Source organism: Taurulus bubalis, assembly GCF_910589615.1.
Source record: "Taurulus bubalis genome assembly, chromosome: 3".
Taxonomy (NCBI): Eukaryota; Metazoa; Chordata; class Actinopteri; order Perciformes; family Cottidae; genus Taurulus; species Taurulus bubalis.
In genome coordinates, this window is record NC_136591.1 from 1,800,786 (window position 1) to 1,812,899 (window position 12,114).

The following is a 12,114-nucleotide window of genomic DNA, read 5'->3' on the forward strand; positions in this document are numbered from 1 at the left end:
TGATGAAATATACTTCTCCTCAAAATATGTTAAAATACAACAACACAAGGCAAGTTAAAGTACTTTTCTTTTCTTTTACTATATAGAACTTCTCAAGAAACCAAAGGGGAGCCTAAAAAAGGTTTAAAATTGGGTGAAAAATTAGGGAATCGTCATAAAAATATGATACAAAATATAAATAAAGGAGCTATGAACTTGTTCTTTGGTCCACATGTTCCTGGGGCATGTGAGTCTTGTTCTGTGAAGGAAAAGTCTTCTTTAATGTTAAAACACATAACAATGTGTTCACCCTCTATCACTAATCAAAACCCACCTCTTCAGAACTGCTTTTAATGTGTTCTATGTTCTTATTGTTTTTATTTGTTCTATTTTATTAGTTTCAATGTATAGCTTTTAGGATATTTTAAATATGTTGTGTAAAGTGACTGAGTATCATGAAAAGCGCTATATAAATTAAATGCTTTATTATTAGGGCTAAACGATTTGGGAAAATAATCTAATTGCGATTTTTTCCCCCCAATATTGCAATTGCGATTTAATATACGTTTTATTTATTTTTACATTTTATACTCTCTTTTCCCCAACAAAACATAATGAATGATTTAAATATGACTAACACAATATTAGATACATTTAGTGTAAAATGTTCTTTCCCATTGGCTGGGCCTATTTGTTAGAATTAAATAAAAAGAGGAGTGGGAGGAAATATGAATTTATTTAATCCCATCCGCTTTCCACAACTCAACATAATTTATATATTTGTATATATTTAGCTTCCTGATTACTAATCAACACATCTCTCTCTCAATTTTGCACACACGTGCACACACACACACACACACACACACACACACACACACACACACACACACACACACACACACAAAGCGCGACATGATAATTTACCAATGGCAAGATGTAATCTGTGCCCAAAACACTGGAGCCTCGTCCATTCATTAAGACGTGCAGCCAGCACCATGTTTGACGCGTTGTCTGTCGTGATGCAGACGTGTTTCTCCTTGTTGAGATCCCAGCTGGCAAGCCCCTCTCTCAGGCCGGCTGCAATATTTCCCCTGTGTGGTCGTCTGGGAAGTAGGTTGTTTGTAGTTTGTAGTTACCGAGGTTGAAATCTCCGTCAATAAAATAGACTGTAAAGCCTAATTTATGGTTCTCAGGTCTACGGCGTAGACTATGCCGTAGACTATGCCGTAGACTATGCCGTCGACGGCAATAAGACACGCCCACATCCAATAAGACACGCCCACATCCAATAAGACACGCCTATCTTCAATAAGACACGCTCACCTTCAATAAGACACATTGAAGGTAGGACACGCCTATCTTCAATAAGACACGCCTATCTTCAATAAGACACGCCTATCTTCAATAAGACACGCCTACCTTCAATAAGACACGCCTATCGTCAATAAGACACGCTTACCTTCAATAAGACACGCCTACCTTCAATAAGACAAGCCTACCATCACTAAGACACGCTTACCTTCAATAAGACACGCTTACCTTCAATAAGACACGCTTACCTTCAATAAGACACGCTTACCTTCAATAAGACACGCCTACCTTCAATAAGACACGCCTATCATCAATAAGACACGCTTACCTTCAATAAGACACGCTTACCTCCAATAAGACACGCTTACCTCCAATAAGACACGATTACCTTCAATAAGACACGCTTACCTTCAATAAGACACGCCTACCTTCAATAAGACACGCCTATCATCAATAAGACACGCTTACCTCCAATAAGACACGCTTACCTCCAATAAGACACGCTTACCTCCAATAAGACACGATTACCTTCAATAAGACACGCTTACCTTCAATAAGACACGCCTACCTTCAATAAGACATGCCCACCAGTGTTGTTAATGCTAGACTAGACACTCGTTATAGTTGTACACGTTAGCTAGCTACATGCTAACCGTCGGTTGTTCCCCTCAGCGGCAGCAGATGGAGGAGCTGTACAGGCTGGAGAGGGAGGTGGGCCGGGGCAGCTATGGCGTGGTCTTTGAGGGCCGAGTGGCCAAAACGGGACAGAGGGTGGCGATCAAGCGGCTGCCCTGTAGCAACCCGGAGTGCGTCGAGCTCTACCTGCAGGAGCTGTGGGCCATGAGAGCCACCGCCAAGAACCACGTCAACGTCATCGCGCTGCACAGCTGCCTCCTGCAGACCGGGCCGAGGAGCCTGAAGCCCCTGAAGCCGGGGACGGCGCCCCGGCGCCTGGTGGAGAGCGTGCTGAAGGGCAGCGTGGCCGAAGCGGCACAAAGTCCGGAGCGGGACGGGACCGACTCACTTCAGGGCGTAACGACGACGACGACGTCGAGCCCGTCCGATTCTACGACCCCACGCAGGCCTCAGGACAGAGCCAGGAAGAGGCCGGCCCCGAGGGCGGAAGAGGAGCCGCAGCCGGCCCCGCGCTGCCTGGCCCTGTGGCTGGTGATGGAGTTCTGCGACGGGGGTGACTTGAATCGGTTCCTGCTCTCCAGGCCGCCGGACTGCCAGCGTAACCACAGCGTGGTGCGGCAGCTCTGCAGGGCCGTGGCCTTCCTGCACGGGCTGGGCATCACCCACCGAGACCTGAAGCCCGACAACGTGCTGGTCTGCGTGACCCAGGGGGGCCCGGTCGTCAAGGTAGGCGGACATGCGTGACCCAGGGGGGCCCGGTTATCAAGGTAGGCAGACATGCGTGACCCAGGGGGGCCCGGTCATCAAGGTAGGCGGACATGCGTGACCCAGGGGGGCCCGGTCATCAAGGTAGGCAGACATGCGTGACCCAGGGGGGCCCGGTCATCAAGGTAGGCGGACATGCGTGACCCAGGGGGGCCCGGTCATCAAGGTAGGCGGACATGCGTGACCCAGGGGGGCCCGGTCATCAAGGTAGGCGGACATGCGTGACCCAGGGGGGCCCGGTCGTCAAGGTAGGCGGACATGCGTGACCCAGGGGGGCCCGGTCGTCAAGGTAGGCGGACATGTTCACGTCAGATCCAGAGTGACCTCCTGAAAGAAAAGCCAATCATCATGTCTTCAAAGATGTGTGGCATGATGATTGGTTTTTCTTTCAGGAGGTTATTGGGTTTTCGCAATAGCAGTGAACTTAAGACAATAAACGATATAATAGAAAGCAATGTGAAAGTAATCGACAAAACATGCCGTCTGTATCCAAACGTTTGTGCCAAAAACAATTGAAATGGAGACAAACTGTTATCTGTTTTTGTCAGGAGTAATGACACTTTAGGAATATATTGCACAGCAGTGGAGTTTTATATTGGAGTCATAGCATCAAGCCCATCGTGGTCCTTTTCCCTGTCCCAATGTACTTCTGGTGCACAGAAACATGATGTTCTAGCTTATGTAACTTTAAAATAAATAAAAGTATCCGTCAATTAATTTCTCGTTTTAATCATTTGGTTCATAAAGTGTCAGAACCAAAAGCCCAAGTTGACATTTTAAATGTGTTGTCTGTTCCAGCATCAGTCCAGAACCCAAAGATATCCAGTTTACTATCATAGTAGTACTTATCAAAGTAGGTTAGTTGCTGATTGATTCTCTCAGTGGATTCATAGATTTAATGGACTGATTTGTTGGCTCTACTTCCATATCTCAGCCGTCCTCCACACATCTGTACCTGGCTGTTATCATGGGGTTTCAGCACGTTGCTACTTGACTCGTTTGCATTTCAATCTGCCCGTCCGACCTCTAGGTGGCGGACTTCGGCCTGAGCAAGATGAGCGCGGGCCCGGTGGACGGCGAGCTGACCCGGCAGCACTTCTCCTCCACCTGCGGCTCCGACTTCTACATGGCTCCGGAGGTGTGGGGCGGACTGAGCTACACGGCCCGGGCCGACATCTTCTCCCTGGGCGTGATGTTCTGGGCCGTCCTGGAGAGGATCACCTTCCTGGAGGAGGGGGCCACGCAGGAACAGCTGGGTGAGGGCGCAGGTAGAAAAGACGAGGGAGGGAGTACCTGGCACAGCGGAGGTAAAGACATGCACGTCATGTGACTAGAGTGTGTCATTCAAATGTCACGTCCACCCTCACAGGAAGGTCAGGCGGCTTGATGACGCATCGCGCCGAATCGAGTTTGACTTAATTAACTGGCACATATTAAAAACGTCACATGCCATACATCATGTGTTCATCCACCACAGACGGTGCGATCAGACCTATACGGATGATTAATGCCGCGTACGTTTTGATACAGATTACAGCCGCGCCGGTTCTTGTAATGCCGGCGGACGGCGCGTGATTCAGCCTTCACCACCTGGTTTTCTTTCATTTTTAATCTTTTCAAGAAAACACGACGCCGTCGGCCTGGTCCCGTGTTTTTAATTGCATGTCGACGGCGACGCAGAGCTGTGTTCCCGTCAGAGAAACGTTGGACGTGGTCAGTTCGGGCGAGGCGCTGTGCCAGCGCTCAGAATCGCTGTGAGACTTTAATCTGTTTTTTAATGTTCTATTTTCCTGTCAGGACCCATGTGGCCATCGGAGGAGAAGCGTCTTAATGGACGCAGGGCCCGGTTCTGCTCTGTCAGAGTAATGGAATGGCTGTTTTACAGATGTCTCATTTTATTCACAAAAATGGGCAGGGAGATGTGAACCATTATCCCACAAGTTTAGTGCCTGAGAAGCTCCCTGAGTCATTGATACTCCATTAGGTGGAATGGAACGCTTATGATTGGAGGGAGAGACGGGGTTTCAGTGGATTCTAATAATAAAAAAAATGGCAAAATGGAGTTTAGCGGCCGCGATCACAATCCTCTTTGTCAGTGTGAGCATGGTAGAGGCAGCTGGAGGCTTTTCACAGACAGATGAAATGGTCCATTATTTTACTTTATCTTCTCTCAAGACCCACGCGGTTATTTGAGTAGCAGGGGAGCCGAGAGGAGCGAGACTCAACAACCTGCTGTTTGTCCTTGAAGCCGCCGCTTTGCTTTTTGCTCTGTCAGGTGAGGAAGTCGAGCGTAAAGCTTTTTAATAGAGCAACAAACTGCACTTAGACAGGAAATACAAATTCATATCACGGTATTTTGTAAGATTCTGGCGGTTTTACGGTATATCACGGTATTGTTTTCCAAATAAACACATTCATTTATTGACGCCATCGTTATCCACCACTCGCTCGCAGCTGTTTGTACTGGTACATAGCTTGTGTTAAGCTAAACGTGGAGGGATTTAGGACCCAGGGGAATGTAGTTACTTCATATCCCTTCATACCAGTGGCCATACAGCAACATTTAATGTGTGCAGTCACAGCTGTGAGTACAGCGGTCTGAGCTACTTACGTCTCACGGATAGAAGTTGACTCATGGTTTGAAAGAAATGACATCGCCAAAATGCATGCTGGGTAAATCCCGCACAGGAAGAGACTTCTTCCTGCACATGAACAATCTTCCTGTGTGGGCGGGCATTTTGGCGAATTAATTTACCCAGCATGCATTTTGGCGTCAAGTGAGTCACCATGAGAGCTAAGTAGCTCCGTCCGCTGTTCCTTCAGCTTCAAGCTGTGAACATTATATGTTGTTTCCTGCCAAAAGTGGTGACCGGTTTGACAGTATGTGAAAAGTTCATCCGCACAGACCTAGGTACTCTTTAATAATGAACTCAAACAGACACATTTAGTGGGAAATAAAACAGTTTATTTTGGTCTTTTAAAAAACTTCAAAGGCTGCAGGATTGCGCGCTCTCTCTCTCTCTCTCTCTCTCTCTCTCTCTCTCTCTCTCTCTCTCTCTCTCTCTCACATCAAATTGACTTGAAATGAACACTTATGAATCAAAGTTGACTAGATAATGAGACGAGACATTTGGTCTCTCGGTCCTTGTCTTGGTTTCCTTGTCTGCCGCTGGCTGACGTCTCCGTCCAACTGAAGAGCTTTTATACTTTTGTTCCTTTACAGTTTCTGTGTGGACACAGAACACAACAAGCACGACGTCCACTCGACTCACTTCCCCGGAGATGTCAGAGACTTTGAGATCAAGTAACGATTGATGCCTTTTAACTAGTTTCAAGGACAATAGTCTTTGATTTATGTAGGCAGTTTAGAACTCATCGTTCATTCTAGAGACCGCTGAGTGAAGAGGAATGAGCGATTTAAAGTTTGATGTTTGTTAATTGCTCTGATCAGCAGAATGATTCATGTCAGAGTGGTAAGAAAGAAAGAAGAGGCTCATCTTGGTTCTACAGAATAATATCTCAACAATATTTATGGATGAATTCTAAATGATACATACTCTAATAGTGAAAATGGTGAAATAGGGATGGATGCCTTTTTAAGAATAAAGCTTTTGAAAAATGTGGATCGAAAAAATAAAGTTCTTCATTTCGGAAGAGAGAATAAAGTGAACTGTCGTTGTCCTGCAGCTTTAAATTCACTTGAAGTGAAGCCACCATATTATATTCTTGTCATCTTCTGAAAGGTGTAATCTGTGAGCAGGGACTCTGCCTGTGCTTTCAGCTCGTTCTCCTCTCTGTGAACAGCGTTGTTGGACAGTGACTTCATGCGTTATGATTTTGATCACATTGGGCTCTTCGCTTTATTTTCTGTCTTCACTTCAGAAGCGAGTCGGCCCGTTTGCTGAAAGATGTGAGCTTTGTCTCGTGGCGGCGCTTCACATCTTAATAACGGTCACGGTCTCTGAACATCTGAGACCTGCTGGTTTTAAACTGTCCGTGGGAGGAGTGAAGCCGTAAGAGTCTCTCCGTTCTTGGTGAAAGGCTGTGCTTAAGCTGTCCACGCTTCTCCTCGGCGAGCACACCATGTGAAATGACTTCTGACTCGGGAACCACTCCCACCACTCGGCCTGTCTCTCTCCTCGGTGGTGTAGCGCTCACTCAAGCCGCGTGTTGGAATACGCATTTTTGATTGGCTGATTTACAAGGCGCGTAATTGGTCGGTGTGTTTCCTCTGACTCTGACAGCAGCGACACAAACCGCCTGTTAACCCTTTTTAGATCAGCCGCAGTGTGTTCAACAACACATGCAAGCCAGGGCGTTTCTAGGAGTCAAAGAAAGGGGGATTTTTTTATTTTGGGGTCCCATTTGGGGCCGCGGATATCTATTGTTCCAGACAGTTCATAGATTGGATTTTGCTCTGTAGTTTTTCTTGCATTCAGTATCGTAAAAGCCGGGTTACAAGCCGCTACTACCTGGTGGTTGTCCCCGCTGTAGCAAGCTAGCGCGCGCTGCTGCTGCTAGCTAGTGCTGCTAGCTAGTGCTGCTACTGCCCGCGGCCCCTCTGCCCAAGTCGTACGTCGGTGGTTGAGAGCTAGCTTCGAAATAGCGAGAGCCAGCAGAAGTTAGCGAAGAGCTAGCGGACGTTAGCGGGAAACTAGCTGCAGCGCTAGCTGGCTACAGCGGGGAAGTAGCGGGGACACCCACCGACCGTAGTAGCGGCTTGTAACCCAACTTTTACGGTAATATGAGAGCATTGTAATTATTATTATTTTTAACAACAGCTACACTTCGCAGATGATTTATTTGGAAAACACTTTTTTTTTATTTTATGTCTCTTGAAGTGCTCCAATCATGTTGACATAGACAGTCCACAGATCCGGTGACGCTCAGTCCGGTTGGGTCCAATACAACGGCAAAATGCATGCTGGGTACAGCCCGCCCACTCGGTTACACAGGAAGACGCTTCTTATAAAGCCACGCCCCCAGCACTGTTTGTTATGAAGCCCCGCCCCCAGCACTGATTGTTATGAAGCCACGCCCCCGTCACACAGCTGATTAGACAATCAAGTCCCACCATGGTGGAGAAAATCAGTGAGCAGCAAATAGACCAATTACTCCAAGTCTCCTAGAGACATGCAGAATACATATTAGGTGTGTGTGTGTGTGTGTGTGTGTGTGTGTGTGTGTGTGTGTGTGTGTGTGTGTGTGTGAGAGAGAGAGAGAGATTGTGTGAGAGAATGGAAATGTTTGTTTGTTCAAAAATGTCAGGATGTCACCGTCAAGGCTGCAGTAAAGAATCTAACAAAAAAAGATAAACATAAAATACCTTCACACTACAACATTACGGATTAAAGATGAAACATAAAAACACATGAAATCAGAGGAATGCAAGCAGAATATATATATATATATATATATATATATATATATATATATATATTTACATTAATCAAACATTTTGTTTTCACAAAAATGAGTAAATAGATGATTTTAAATGACTTCTCATCTCGTGAGGAACACGTTCAAATCAGTGAATAAAAAGTATAAAATAAATACACAATTGTACACAATGTGTTGTCATGTAGTCACGTGATGTTGCAGCAAAGTGCTGTCATTCATATTCACACCATCAAGCCCTGAAGCCTCTCACACTCAGGTGACGTCATTGAGTCCCTGAGGGTTCAGGGTTGAGGGGGACATTGGGATCGATGTCCCACCAGTGGGACTGCTTGCAAAAACAGGAAGTGGCCCACCATCACTGACAGGAAGTGGTCCTTAACGCCGTCTCCCCTCGTGTTCCCTCTCTAGGAGCCTACGTGTGCCGGGGTCGCTGGTTGATGCCGCTGGGCGAGGCTCTGTGGGAGAACCCGGACCTCCAGCTGTGCGTCCCCACCAGGCTCAAGAGGGCGCCCCCGCTGCCGCCGCCTCCCGGCGCCGCCGTGAGCGCCCTACTCCTGCACATGCTGGCCTGGGACCCGGACGCCCGGCCCGCGGCCGACCAGCTGGAGGCCCGAGTGAGCGCCGCTCTCAAAGACGACGACCCGCTGACTGAGAGCACTTAGGAGGCCGGAGCTTTCTGCTGAAACGGCTCAATTTCTAAACTGCGCAGGAAACCACATAAAAGGGAAAAAGAACTACTCAAGTCCACGTGGAGATCTAGAGGACTCGGTCCCGCTGTGCTCGACGTAGGACACAGAAAACCAATTTGAGCGCGTACTCCCGGCTGCGGTGAAGCGGGATGATTCCTGCAGAAGCTTACAACGATAAGGCTCCTCCTTATCGCAGCTTCTTTTCTGCTCTGGAGTTTCACCGGATGTGTGGACATTAAGCTTTTTACTTGTTAGTAAACGTAGCAAACATTTAATTATTTTGTGATTATCTTACCCAAATGTTTCGACACAATGCTAGAACGGATGTTCCAGGTGTCTTTACATGTGGGCGGTGAGATAAAAGCCCTTTGTAATGAGCAGCAAAGTCTTAATGGTTGGCACTGTGTCAGCAACAGGTGTCAAATGTATTGTTTCTGGTGTTTTCCCTTCAAATATATTGTAAATAAATAAGCCTCAACATGTGTGATGTCTTTTAAGTTGACAAACAAGACAAAACAATCTAAAACAAGTTTTTAAGACTGCATTTGTAAGAAGCTTAAAATATTTAAAAATACGGAACTAATGTTTACGTCATAATGTTATGACCTCGTCTGTTTTGAGGATCCTCTTTTTGATCGTGAGGTCATAGATCATCTTTTGATCGTGAGGTCATAGATCATCTTTTGATCGTGAGGTCATAGATCATCTTTTGATCGTGAGGTCATAGATCAACTTTTGATCGTGAGGTCATAGGATCATCTTTTGATCGTGAGGTCGTAGGACCATCTTTTGGGATGTCTTTGGGTCAGCAGCCTGCTGGTGACTAACCATCACTAATGGAACAGGAAATTGCAGCCAGCCATTAGGATCCAGGCCCAGTTCACAGCATTTATTATGGTCATCAGTCTTAGTCATGGACGGTCGATCTTTGAAGACTTACTACTTATTTTTGTTCTCTCTCAAATGCCTGAAAAAAAAGTGCCCAGAAACCCATTTTGAATTTAATGTAAATTAAATGAACCTGAACCTTTACATAATGAGTAGTAACATTAAGTAAAACTCACACTTTGCAGTTTTGCTGAAGTGAGGATGGTGACCTACACAAAAGGCCTTAATAAAAACCAAATAAATGCAACATGAAGGCTTAACATGAAGGTAACCTCTCCTCTTGTGATAAGGCTGAGCTCAGCGGGCCACGTCAGAGGGACACGTGGGGGTTTAAGCTGGAGAGGCTCAACGCCTGACCTCTGGTTGACCTCTGGCCGGCCGATAGCTCGCTCAGACGACCTCTGAAGAATCGGTACAACCTTCAGGGTTGAATGTGTGACGAGTATGGTGGGAAATCGTCCTCATGATTAAAAGGGCCAGTGCACGATTTTGGCGCCAACTGAAACTTCTCCCATGTGACAAAAACACAGATTCTTTTCAGGTGATTTCACTCTTGGTTAAAAGTGTGTTCTGAAACTAGTCGTTTGAGGCTTCAGCCCCGTGAAGTCAGAGGATCTCAAGAATGGTCAGGATTCATCCACTGGGGACCATGACTGGGCCAACCTTTCAATGATCTATACATCATTCAATGGCTTTAGCGGACACTTTTATCCATGCAAAGCGACGTACAGTAAGTGCAGTCGCCCATGTGGGTAAAACCCCAAAAGAGGCAGTCTTTATAGTGTATTTACAGACCAGAGTTTGTATGGTTTTACCTCGGCTACAAATGTTGTTTTACCAAACGAGATGCAAGTCCAACTGAATTGTCGCCGCTACACGTTGGCCATGATTACCACTTTACCCAGTACCAGTCCTGACGGTGGACCAGCACTCTGTGGGACGTAGACGAGGAGAGGTGAGATCTGGCCGCCATTTCAGTCTTTTACAACAACATGATCAGGTTTCTTGCGCTCATGGAAAATCTGGAAGAGTCATGGAATTTCCCTGGAAAAGTCCTTGAAAAAAATAAAATCCCAAAAGTTTAGAAAAAGTCATGTAAATGTGTTATATTCATGTGTTCATGACGTTCATATACGCTGAGTTTGAAATAATGAATATTTGGTTTAAAGTCATGAAATCACTGGTCAGAATGTGTCTGAACCCATTTTACTGTAAACTACGAGGCTGATGCGTTTCACTGCATTATGGATGAGGAGTAGTACATGTACGGCTCACTATCCTTTTCTCTTCTTCTACGTCTCATTTTTGGAGAGCGGTCCTGCAACCTCCGCCTTCAGCGAGTTTAACTGAACTCGCTGAACTTCTGCTCTTGTTGCAGTGAAGACTACAACAAACTCTTCCTCCTCTACGCCACAAAGCTGGTTAGAGGCTGAGCGGTGGAGTCCTCTCACATTTCACAGCTGATGGCAGGAGAGACAGAGCGTGGTCCTCTTCCACAATGCATCAGGACTGCAACACCAACACAGTCACGACATGGGGAGGAGGAGGAGGAGCAGGAGGAAGAGGAAGAGGAGGAGCAGGAGGAGGAAGATGAGGAGGAGCAGGAGGAGGAGGAGGAGAGAGAAGAGGAGGAGGAGGAGGAGGAGAGGGAGGAGGAGCAGGAGGAAGATGAGGAGGAGGAGGAGGACGATGAGGAGCAGGAGAGGGAGGAGGAGGAGGAGAAGGAGGAAGATGAAGATAAAGATGAGGAGGAGCAGGAGGAAGAGGAGGAGCAGGAGGAAGATGAGGAGCAGGAGGAGGAAGATGAGGAGGAGCAGGAGGAGGATGAGGAGGAGCAGGAGGATGAGGAGGAGGAGGAGGAGGAAGATGAAGATAAAGATGAGGAGGAGGAGGAGGAGGAAGACGAGGGGAAAGATGAGGAGGACCAGGAGAGGGAGGAGAAAGATGAGGACGAGGAGCAGGAGAGGGAGGACAAGGAGGAGGAGAAAGACGAGGAGCAGGAGGAGGAGGAGGATGAGGAAGAAGAGGACGAGGAGGAGAAAGACGAGGAGTAGGAGGAGGAGGAGGATGAGGAAGAAGAGGACGAGGAGCAGGAGAGGCAGGACGAGGAGGAGGAGAAAGACGAGGAGTAGGAGGAGGAGGAGGATGAGGAAGAAGAGGACGAGGAGCAGGAGCAGGAGAGGCAGGAGTAGGAGGAGGCGCATCCAGGACATTACGCGTGTCCGTTCAGCTTCAGTCACCCCACGTGATCTAGAATCCATTTGAAAAATGAAGAAATAAAATAGCGAGCTATAAAGCACTGCGGGGCCCAGGCGGTGACCTGTGTCTCACAGGTCACCGCCTGGGCCCCGCAGTGCTTTATAGCTCGCTATTTTTTTCTCTCCATTTTTTAAATGACAAAACCCGTTTTCCAGCGACGGCGCGGCAGACGCCAGCGTTCAGT

At 47.1% G+C, this 12,114-nt stretch overlaps 1 protein-coding gene across 1 annotated transcript; it reads left to right on the forward strand.

Moving 5' to 3' along the window:
- Positions 1-1,974: 1,974 nt before the first annotated feature.
- On the forward strand, positions 1,975-8,756 carry LOC306733842 (serine/threonine-protein kinase pdik1l-B; the record flags this gene model as incomplete). Its single annotated transcript, XM_079215148.1, has 3 exons — positions 1,975-2,655; positions 3,725-3,950; positions 8,503-8,756. 3 exons carry the CDS (start codon positions 1,975-1,977, stop codon positions 8,754-8,756), a joined length of 1,161 nt encoding a protein of 386 aa, XP_079071274.1.
- Positions 8,757-12,114: the final 3,358 nt, after the last annotated feature.